At 38.1% G+C, this 12,509-nt stretch overlaps 1 protein-coding gene across 1 annotated transcript in view; it reads right to left on the reverse strand.

Annotated features, from left to right (window-relative positions):
- The window catches only part of LOC124161450 (A disintegrin and metalloproteinase with thrombospondin motifs 3-like), a 68,658-nt gene extending 60,918 nt beyond the window's left edge, over positions 1–7,740 (reverse strand). Inside the window, exon 1 of the mRNA XM_046537772.1 lies at positions 7,527–7,740. Coding sequence (XP_046393728.1) covers positions 7,527–7,652 — 126 coding nt within the window. The 5' untranslated portion in view covers positions 7,653–7,740. The remainder of the gene's footprint in view (positions 1–7,526) is intronic.
- Positions 7,741–12,509: the final 4,769 nt, after the last annotated feature.

Here is a 12,509-nt window from a genome sequence, read left to right on the forward strand (position 1 = left end):
ATGGACCATGCTTCGGCTACATAAGAATAAAAATGCCGCAGATAAGTATTGACAAACTTAAAGCTGGTAGTTTTGATGGGCTACAAATCAGACACAGATGGGCAACAAAACTGCTTTTGTCAAGCCATTGAATGAGATTGAAAAAAACAGTTGGCTTTCATTTGTTGACGTAATAAATTTTTTTCTGGGAAATCATAAGCGAGAGAAATTATCTTGAGCTGGTAAACAATATTCTCACTAACTTTAAACCACTTGGTTGTAATATTAGCATAAAAGTTCACTATACACAGTCACTTAGACTGTTTTCCTGAAAATTTAGGCGACACAAGTGAAAAACAAGGCGAATGATTTCACCAGGAAATCAAAACAATGTAAGATCGCTACCAAGGAAGATGGGATAAACATACGATGGCAGATTACTGCTGGTGCTTAAAACGAGACTGTTTTAACAAAGTGCACGCAAGAAAATCTTTTTTTTCTTTAAATTGTTTTATTTCAGTGAAAAATGTTACTATTTGTATTCAATTGTATTCTAAAACTATTGTAATTGTAGGTGATTTAACATTCCTATAAATAAATCAAGTCCTTATATTTTGTGGGTTTTATCATTTATGTAATATCATCATATTGAACATTTTTTTACGTAAGTAACAACATATCTGTATCTTGAAAACTAGAGCTGATAGGAAAAAACTAATATCATATTTGGATTCAGCACCCCAATTATACTTGGAATCAGCTTTAAAAGCTCCGGCACCAAAACCACTGTTGACCTGTGTTATTACTCCTGGAGTACGTATTTCACGCTCTTAGATTTTTAAATGACGATATCTATTTTTCGCGATTAAATGAATTTTCAAGCGCGCGAAAACGCGACGGCTAAGTTGAATGCTGGGAAAACCCAGCGTGACTTCGTTCTGGTTCCCGCTGCCGCAAGTGAGGTGACCTTGGGGCGAGGTTTTGAGCGCTGATACGACCCAGGATGCTATCAGGTAGCAGAGTACCCTGCTAGCTGGTAGCGCTTGGCTTAAATAAGGATTAATTTTCCGATCATAGCCAATTTTAATAGGTGATTATTAAGAGACGTTTCCCTGAGCTCTGTGCCTCATGTATGCATTGGTAATATCAGACGATGTAAAACTCCTATCTAATCGTATAGAAACTAGGTCCCTGTGACGTCACGTGGAGTGGCATCGCATGGGCGCCAATCTGGCCTTTTTCAAATGAGGTTAAAATTGACCATTGCCATTCGTCTAAAACGGTATTTATAAAACCAAATAATTTGTACATTATGAATACACTAATGGTGGGTAAGGAAACGCAATCAATACATTTCGTTTTCTTTGATGAAGGAAACTTCCCTATTGTTTCTATCAGTTTGCCTTTTGAGGCAGGTCATGCCAGCCTCTCCAAATGTAAATACGTAGTTCGTGCCTGGCTCATACAAAAGACCTTATTCAATTGATGAATTCCGATCATTGGACAAATAAGTGTCTGCGATTAATTCCTGTTACTTGTGGATTGAAGGATATTAGTATCTTTATCCTTAAACTTATATATGTGCATGACGAAGACCAGAGCACTACAGTGTTTTTGCAACCAATTAATGATTTCATAATTATGTGATAGGATATACTCACTAGGTGATTCAACCTTAAGGTTGGTTTGCATATGTGAAAATACCAAGCCACAGCATATACAAGCTTTATGTGAGCTATCAATGAAAAGTATAGGAGAAATAAAAATAAGGATAGGAATGGCGAAAGAAGTTTTCAAGGAGAAGAAAAGAGCTTTGTGTAACAAGGCACTGGAATTAAAATTGAGGAAGAGATTGGTGAAATGCTATGTGTGGAGTGTGCTTATGTATGGATGTGAGACTTGGACGATGGGGAAGAGAGACAGGGACAGGATTGGGGCGTTTGAGATGTGGGTTTGGAGGAAGATGGAGGGAATACGGTGGACGGATCGGGTTAGGAATGAGCAAGTGTTAAATAGGATAGATGAGAAAAGAGCGTTGATGGACAAAATAAATCAAAGGAAGGGTAACTGGCTGGGACATTTGATGAGAGGGCCTTAAGGGAGGGCCATCGTCTTAAGGGATTCAGGAATCTCATAGATTGGATTGATGACTCCTGAAGACGATGGGCGAGTTGCTTATCGAAACGTTGGAAAGGAGGACCCGACCCGGTGCAAAACCCGAGAAATATTTACTTCAGACCGGTGGCATAACTATGGAGGGATGAGGGGATGTATCCCCCCCTCCAAAACCTCAGAGAAATAAAAAAATGTAAAAACCTTGCCTGGATTTTATACATAATAACTGCATTTGCTTAAAGTTAAATTATAAGTGGCAGAATGATGTACAATGCATTTTCAGGTATGTTATTTTTCAAAACTTTTCCCGAACTCCCCGTTTCCTGGGGGGGTGCCCCCACTAACCCCCCTAATCTTCCCCCAAAGCCCCCTCACCCCCCGAAGCATATATCTAGTTACGGCACTGCTGCAGACGACTATGTGTTCTAGTATTTTGTATACATCACCTACAACACTAGAGATACTTTTTGTTCGCAATAGGGTAGTTTCCATCATCAAAGAAAACGAAAGGCATTGATTGCGATTCGTTACCCACCATTATTGTATTCATAATATACAAATTATTTGATTTCAGAAATCCCATTTTAGACGAATGGCAATGGTCAATTTTATCCTCATGTGAAAAAGGCCAGATTGGCGCCCATGCGATGCCACTCCACTTGACGTCACAGGGACCTAGTTTCTATACGAGTAGATAGGAGTTATACATGGTCTGAGATTACCGATGCAGGCATGAGGCACAGAGCTCAGGGAAACATCTCTTAATAATCACCTATTAAAGCTGCCAATGGTCGGAGAGTTTCCTTCATTTGATAAGTTATTAATAATCCTTATTTAAGCCAAACGCTACCTGCCAGCAGGGTACTCCGCCACCTGCTAGAAGCTTGCATCGTAGCAGCGCACACATCCTCGCCCTAAGGTCACTTCACTTTGTGGCAGCGAGAACCAGAATGACGTCACGCGGGCTTTTCCTAGCAATCGTACTTAGCCGTCGCGTTTTCACGCCCTTGAAAATTTTCACTTTTCATTTAATCGCAAAAAAATAGACATCGTCATTTAAAAATCTAAAAGTGTGAAATTCGTACTCCATATAATATTTCCAAGTAATAATATTTCGATTCAGGCAATAAATAAATAATGGGAAACCACCCTATACCTTGGCCTTGAATGTTCAGAACATTCTCGAATGAAATATGGAAAAACTTCGATCCGCCGTATTCTGATCCCGAGCCAATTTCCTCCGCCATCAATCCCCTTGCCTTGTCCTCCTTCCTTCTGCGCAGTCATCCTGCTTTGAAGGGCGCCCTTCCTTCACCCGCAGGCACTCCAAACGACTTTGAGGTGCCACCCTCAATCGAGGCATATTTTTCAAAAAATTTAGGGGCGAAAGAACTTAAAGTAAATGGAAGAAGTTGATCGCGAAAGTAAATTGAAGAAGATGACTCCATGGAAACCGTGAGATGATTGCTTTAAAAGTCGAGAAAGTTTTGTCATCCGGGAAATCGAACCGCTAATGATGGAAGGGGCCGAAATATTACGGACGGAGCCAGGATATTATGTGAGGAGGAAGGACCAAGACAGAGAAACAAATTGCCACTAAAATTAAAACGATAAATATAAAATGTTGTTATGAGGTACATGAAAAAATAAAATTATAAATGAGATGAAAAAGGCCATTTCAAACGCATGCATAATCTTTTAATATCAGCGCAGAAAAATTGTCAAAGAAAAATATAATGATTGAAAAAGAAAATTATGAGAAGAAAATTGTCAAAAAATGCATTTGCCTTAATTACCATTTGGATAAAAGTTAAAAATAAAGAAGTTAAGAATGAAGACGAGAAAGAAAACTATGAAGGTGATTACAAAAGCCATTTAATAATTATATGAAAAATAAAATTATATTAATCATGCCAGGAATAATAAAAAGGAAATCGTGATGACTGGAATATATATTTCTTTTATACAGAGATTAATGAAGCCGTTGATAATAATTTAAGACCAAGGAAACGGAATATTGAGGAAGATTGAACATCCTGAAGTGCGGGTTACGTAACACTAAATATAAAATCATCGCAAAATACATTGATGTACTTCAATAACAAAAATGAGTTTTATAAATCGATAATTGCGTTCTTTTATTTATAAGTATAAATAACTATATGAGGATAATGGCAATATGATTTTGGAAATGCATGAAGGGAATGGATAAAAGTTCGTGAGTTATAAATTGACCGGTAATTGCGAATTAATGGACAGCATGAGAAGCAATTATGCAGTTAAACATTTGATGAGACTGGGAATTGTAACATCAGGTTCTGACTTATCGATCACTCATATATTACATTATTATTAAATTGTATCCGCAATTACAATCCAATTACATTGCATATTATATTGCAGGCCCAGGCGAAGGAACAGGTGTTTTATGTGTGTTGTCAGTGATAGCTCACATGAAGCTTGTATATGCTGTTCAATGACTTAACTGAGGATATCTTGTATGATGTTAGGCACGATGTGGTGGAAGTTCGTAATATTGTTGAAATGACACATTGCAATATTTCCACTTATAGATTTATTTTACACAACGCGTTTCGTCGTTACAACGACATTTTCAAGTGTTACAAAAGTCTTAAAGATTTTCCTTAACTGAGGAGTTGAATATCGAGCAACAACGTCTGTTGAACTCCTGCATGAGCTTCATCTTTAATTTACGGCGAGATGAACACATTACCCCTTATTTTAAAAAGCTGTCCTGGTTTGATCTTAAATCAAGGAGAAAATATAGCATGGCTTGTTTTATGTTCAATCTCTTTAAATATGGTAGCCCTCTGTACTTAAAGGATTTTTTTCTCCCCAGTTGTAAGCACACTAATGTTGTTACAAGACAAGACCCCTGTTTTTTGTATGCCCGAGAGTCCCGCACAGCTACAGTTCAGAAATCATTTACTGTTGTTGCCTCAAAGCTGTGGAACGATATGCCGAAACAGGTAAAAGACAGTGCATCACAGGAAATATTTATAATTTATTATTTTCCAGTTTTACTATGTTAATTCCAGTTTACTATGTTAATTGTACTGCTCACCACTTAAACAATTTCTATGTTACAAAGGAGTTAAAGCTCCTAGAGCAATAAATGAGTTAATTATTATTGTTATTATTATGTTGTGGCTTAGTATCCTCACATATGCAAACCAACCTTAAGGTTGAATCACCTAGTGAGTGTATCCTATAACATAATTATAAAATCATTAATTGGTTGCAAAGATACTGCAGTGCTCTGGTATTCGTCATAGACATATATAAGTTTAAGGATAAAGATACTAATATCCTTCAATCCAAAAGTAACAGGAATTAATCGCATACACTTATTTGTCCAATGACCGGCATTCATCAATTGAATAAGGTCTTTTGTATGAGCCAGGCACGGACTACGTATTTACATTTAGAGAGGCTGGCATGACCTGCCTCAAAAGGCAAACTGATAAACGCACTTTACAATTTTAATAGAGTTGCAGGCTTTGGATAGCCGACCGCTGGATACCTCAACAATGCCCCTATTTGTCGTGACATGGGAATGGAGCATTGCAATGTCTCTTGTCTCCACGTAGTTTAAATTATCCTTCACATCGGACGTACATTTAACAATACAAAAGCTATAAAGCATTAAAATTCCAAACTTCGAAAATATTGATCCCTGGAATGGGGGAAGGAAATAACTCGAACTACGTTATTTTGCATTCTAAATAAAATTAAGAAAAATGAACTTTAATACCACAGTCTGCGTAAAAATGTCGACAGTTATATAAATCCGATCGCGCTTGCATTTAAGTGTGAATGGCTGGAAGAAAATTACTTTGCTTTCCTACAAAACACACACTTAATTGCCGACTAGTGTACCGAAACTAGTCGGCAAAAAAGTGTGTGTTTTGTAGAAAAACAAAGTAATTTTCTTCCAACCATATAATGGAATTCTGCAAAGTAAAGGCCTCAACAATTCAGTGCATAAGTGTGAATGCTTTATCACAAGTTTTATTGTCAAACAATGGCAAAGGCCTCCTCTGGATAATTCGAATGCAATTTATTTTTATGCTGCAGTGAAACGGCTTCCGAATGAAGCTACAGAAGAATGATGAAGATAGAACTGATCGACCGAGTATGTAATGAGGAAGTGCTAAAAACAGTGACAGAAAAGAGATGTCTTCTAAAAACCTCATGGAGAAGGCGGGATAACTTATTTAGCAACATAATGAAACAAACGATGAAAACAACCATAGAGGGACAGGTGGAAGGGGAAAAGGGCAAGGGACGGCCCCTAATGAATTACATGTAACAACTTATAAAGGATGTAAAAGAGAAGAAATATGTCACTATGAGAAGGCTAGCAGAGAGGAGAGAGGAATGGAGAGCTGCGTCAAAAAAAATCTAAGGATTTTTGACTTAACACGTTGCGTGCCGGGGTATGTAGAGTTACGACGTATCTGGGTAAAGGATCAAGATTGAAAATACGCTTAATTTTATGCGAAATGCCTTTGGTTTAAACATGGTTAAAAAGCTAATGTGGTAGGCGGAAGCTCTCAATATTAGTTAAATTAAACATTGCAATATTTCCCCGGGGTTTATGCGAACGCGACACGTTCCGTTGTCACAAAAACATTAATCAAATGCATTTTGTGACTTAGAGCATTAGAACACATAGAAGGGGGAACTTAAAGGCAAATGTTGCACGTGATTATGTTGTTATAACGACGAAATACGTCGTGTTTGAATAACTCCTGGGGGAGAATTGCAATGTCTCATTTAACTAATGAAAATATAATGTATAAAATACAACTTTACCTAATTAAATATTACGATACGTCCATTCACAATAAGTAATGAACAACAATTGAATACGTACTACCAAATAACAGTGGCATGCTTATAGATTGTATAAGTTAAGCCTAAATGACGAGAATCTACATCATCCGTGCGTTAAAATGATGAATAATGTTTTGCAGGAAATATGAAAGCTTAGAATAAAATATATTTTTTCACCGCCGGCCCACAATCCAATATTGTACACATAAATCGGTACACCAAATATACATTTTGAACTTGTGTTTCCAAAAAAAGGTTCAATGAGATACTAGCATTGTGAGATCTAGATCTATATCTACATACTACCCCGCAAGTCTAAAAGGCGTTATGCAGTGGGTGTTATGGCACCAACCATTTGCAAGCTCAAAAATGCTAAAATGAAGAGATATGGTAAAAATAATTCCAAAATCAGATTCTGACGATCAAAATCACTAAGGTACATGTACTCTTGTTGCTATTTTAGGTCAAATTACGACGTTATTAATTTTGGCCAGCTTTTTTCGATTTGGGACCACTATGCGGCGGACCTATGGTCTATGGAGTAATGAAGTATTCCCATCTATTGTGCATACCTTCCATGAGACGCAGAGGACTCCTCGCAGAGGCAAGTAAGACGCGGCGGAAGCCAAGGCGAAGACGATGAACACTCTCGAGGAACTCTTTGAATACGCACTCTTTGTTTGATGTCTCAGCTCCATGGCCAACTACAGTACCACTCCTTCTCCGGCGGCGAGCGAGGACTACCCGCGAGGCGGTCTCCTCACTTCTCGTCTTTATTTTATGCTTCGGAGGAGGAGACGGAGATTTACTAGCAGCAGCATACAGTATGGGGAGGGAGGAACAGCGGAGGCATAAGCAGAAGGAGAAGAAGAAGAAAAAAAAACGAAGGCGGAAAGCGCATCTTTGACACGCATCGCTCGCTCGCTCCATCTCCACTTTTTCCATCGCCTCCTACCCCTCCCTCCATGGACATTCTACCCCACCCTACTCCCGAGATCCCCCGCGCATCAGGGAAAAGGCTTGTCTTCAGCGTGTATCACACCATCATTCGATCCGTCCCTTTCGAGCGATAGCTATAGCGATCGCTACAATGATGGCGGGAATATATCTATAATATATATAAAAGAGGATGTCTGTTTGTCTGTCCGCTGTTTCTTTACGGCTGCACGGATTGCAACCAAAGTTAGTACGTAGATGTATCTCATGCTCCCAAATTCATTAGTGCTACTTCTGGTTGTGTTTGACGTGTCTTTTGCGTCGTTTTCTCATTTGAGTTTGTTACGTCACGTGTAACAACTCCTGTGGTGTGATATCCTGCACGGTAGACTCACCAACTGACACGCTCAAAGGGTAAACATAGCTCAATGGATTCTTCACTTACTAATAATCCTCTCATTGCAAACCTCTTTGCTAGGCTATGCGTTTACGCGACATTTTTGGTCTAGGCACATACGGACACACGCAATGATCCATGCTGCGGAGCGGGGTATAATCTGATCCCGTGCATATTATATAGTTTTCTCCACCCTGTGCTGTAAAATATATATAGCATCATTATACCTGCTTTGTTTCTTCACCTAAAAATCCTACCACGTGACCATGAATACCCAGTTCCAAGTTTTCCAAGTCTCTGGGTACTATCCTTCCCGAGCAACGCCAGGCGGTCTGCTAGTTATATGCATGTAAGGCTGGTCAGTTTGTTATATATCGGCCTTTGGAATACACAACATAGTTTATATGGTCTAAGGGTCAAACTACATCACTTGCCTAAAGATAAAGGCCAACCAGCCTGATTGATTGTCTAATCGAGGTGCTTGATTGATGCCGCCACTTCTCTCACGTTTTAATCGGTTTTCAAAAATGTCCGCTGCGCTCAATACGGGGAGAGCGATCCATCGTTTTCTTGCATTCTTTGACTAATGATTCGGATGCAGCATTTACCGAAAGGAACACTTGTAATCAATGAAAGAAGCTGCAAAATCCTCCTACAAAATAATCCTAAGTTTGGTTTCAAGCTGAACTCCATTCAATTCTCCGCTAATCAGCTAATCTTTTCACATCCACGTATTTCTTCTCTTTCACATCCTTCATTGCCTGTTCGGTATCTTCTATCCGATGTCTCCTTTTCTGTTCTTTTCCCTCGACGATTGTCTTTCTCAGGCCTTCGGGTCTTATTATACGACTGATTATGAATGTTGGAGCGGCATCGGCTGAAGTAAAGTGATGCACTCGGGTCACCTATTATTTACGCAAAAGATTCGCCAAAAAAGCAAACAAAAGAAAACATAATTAAGAATAAAACATGAGCGCAATTTTGTAACTCAGCCAAATTCAAACGTGAAAAATTATTTTTTAAAAGGTATTTACAGTAGTCAACTTGACTAGTTTCAACAATTCAATTCGAACCTTTACACACTGAACTGTTGACGACACACCTTGATTAAAATAGTCACATTTTGAGTGAAGAATCCTAAATAAATATATTTATAAACTAAAGACATGTAAGACGTACGCAAGAGACGGAAAAGATATTTGCGTAGTTTAGGCGAAGTCAGTGTAGTGATTTTCATTTTGCGATGTTGGTACCAGTGATTCCGGGGGCCATTTTACCAGTTTCAGGCAGTTTTTTTGCAAATATCTTTCTTATTTTTTTATTAAATTATATTTTCCCGTAAATATTGAGATTTTTCACAAAATTTCGCTGCTATTTTAAGCCGTCTCAACAAATTCTTGCCACAGCTTCGCTAGCTCGAAAAAACCATTATTCTCCATAACAGCCCATGTTATATTATCCTAATTTTACCGGTAAATATATCAAAAACGGCTCAAGGAAATCCCTTTTTCTATAGACGATCAAAATTTCGTCTTTTGAAGAATATTTTATTCGATCAGAAGACGCCTGGTGGAATCCTGGCGAAACTGTCGTCACCTTTGACCACGAAACGCGGCGATAATCCGGAAAATAGATGAATCCACAATATTTTACCAAAGTTTCATCAAATTCTTGTTACTCTAACTACCTTTACCCCTTCCACTTCAATTTATTTTCTGAATATTGTGCTCCTATCCTCCATTTATTTTTCCTGTTGTTCTTTTTAAATGGAATGGTAGCTAATGAAATAATATTTCGTAGTTTCTAATCATCCTGGAACAGTGAAATAAAAAGTGGTTATCATTTCATATTGTTCACCAACGAATCCTCTTCCTGTAAGGACCTCGAGAACACCGCCATCGCTACTCGTATAAAATCATTTTTTTCCTTCCAATGCATAATATGAATGAAATATTAGCTCTAAATGTGTACTATGGATGTTTTTAACATTGTTAATTTGTCAAAATATCTATTTGTTGCCCTAAATAGTGCTAAATTGCTTAAGTCTGATGACGAGACAAACTCATCATTGTGCGATTTGGCATCAGAAGTTCATGACGAGACGGACTCGTCATTTCAGCGCAAGGGGTTAAGTTGTTCCATATTTTTCTCAGAGTTTTTTAAAGGCTCCTCTTCTCTGCTCCTCTTCTTCTGTGGACTTCGTCAATGCTAACTCGGTTGATCCAAATGATCCTCATCATTCATTTGCAGCACATTTCGAATGCCTCCACCCCCTACTTACTCGACATCTGTCATCGTCCACGCCTCACGTCCATACTCCATATTCTGATGAATTGTTTCCACACTTATACTCGTATGACTTTCCCTATTTTTTTCCGAAATGATTTTATGAGAGTTGAATAATTCTTCTTCTTCTAAGTAATCAACCCTTGGGTTGGTTTGCAGCAGTCATCCATCTCTGTCTGTCCTCCGCCAGCCTCTTCAGCTCCAGGTAGCTGTTGCAGCCCATGTCCTTCATGTTGAATAATTAGGTATACTTTTCAGGCCGTGTAAAATTTTTAGGGGCATTATTCAGTTGAACTAAAATAAATTCTATAAACCTGCACATAAATAAATATTTAAGTAAAATTAATTGTTTGAGGCGTAACTTGGTGAAAGCGATTCATAATTAAATTAAGAAAGAAGAACTTTGTACTTTCACATTAATATTTATTCACGACCATGGTTTCAACGTTAGACGTCATCCTCAGGTGAACTCTACAGAGGTCCATCACATCCTTTTATACCAGGCAAGGAGGGGTAGGGAGGAAGGTAATTAGGTTGAACGGATTGGTTAACAGAGAAGAGGGAGGGGGGGGGGGAAAAAAAAAAAACCTTGGTCATGTGGTATGGAAGAAGTTAGGGGGAGGAGGCTCCCTTATGGGGGGCACGGCAGGTGGACTCCAACCCCCCCCCTCCACCTGCCGTGCCCCCCATAAGGGAGCCTCCTCCCCCTAACTTCTTCCATACCACATGACCAAGGTTTTTTTTTTTTTTTTCCCCCCCCCCCTCCCTCTTCTCTGTTAACCAATCCGTTCAACCTAATTACCTTCCTCCCTACCCCTCCTTGCCTGGTATAAAAGGATGTGATGGACCTCTGTAGAGTTCACCTGAGGATGACGTCTAACGTTGAAACCATGGTCGTGAATAAATATTAATGTGAAAGTACAAAGTTCTTCTTTCTTAATTTAAATATTTAAGTAATACATATTGCTGCTAGCAGACTATCGGCTGGTGGTAACATAAATTAGAAGTAAAATAAATGAATTAAAAGCCTACCTAACTAAGAGCAAGTAAAGAGACAGAAAAATACACCGATGTTTTACAAAAAATACACTGATACGAAAACAACACTATTAACAAATAAAATTTGAGTCAAATAACCCATTTTACAATATTTCTTAATGAACCACAATGTCATCAAACAAAAATCGAAGAACATTTGCTCTTGAAAATTTTAATAATCGTAGGGAAGATGTTAGAATTTTTTTCAGGATGGTAATTTAACTCCTTTATTCCTCTATGCGGGAAGGATTCCTTTAATAAAATGTCTGTTTCCTGCTTCTTGCACTTACTTTTCAAAATTGTGCTCGTTCCTTCCTATTTATTAGGATGTTTCCAGCTTTTATTATAAATATCTTAAAGATGGTAAATTCCGTTATGGGCAGGGCCGGCTTCAGTGGTAATTAATGAACGCGGCCGATTAGGGCATTAAGCGAAATGGGGCGCCTAAGCTCTCAGTCGAATTGTCAGTAAGAATGGCCATTGAGAATGATTTACTTGACCAAATGGACACTGATTACACTATAAATGAATTTGCCAAAATGAAAGCTAGTAAAATCTCTTTTCAGTGTTCTTAGCGTAAAATTCTTAATTTTGTTTTCATTTACCGAGTTAATAAATGGTTGATTGCCTTGACTTGTGTAGTATTTATTGATTTATTTACATTTTGTACTCAAAGTTTTAACACGTAATTGGTTTTTAAGCTCTAAAAATATCACGTTCAATATATAAGGGCAAGGAAGTCATAAGTTCACGATGATAGTTAAGTCCTGACTTTAATTTATTCCTTATATTATTTTTATTTACTTTAAAATGTACCCAGAGAGAATTCCTATTATTTCTCAGGTTATTTTTTAGGGGGGGGGGGGTGGATTTTTGTTCTCTTACACTATAAAAATGA

This window comes from Ischnura elegans, chromosome 6, assembly GCF_921293095.1.
Source record: "Ischnura elegans chromosome 6, ioIscEleg1.1, whole genome shotgun sequence".
Taxonomy (NCBI): domain Eukaryota; kingdom Metazoa; phylum Arthropoda; class Insecta; order Odonata; family Coenagrionidae; genus Ischnura; species Ischnura elegans.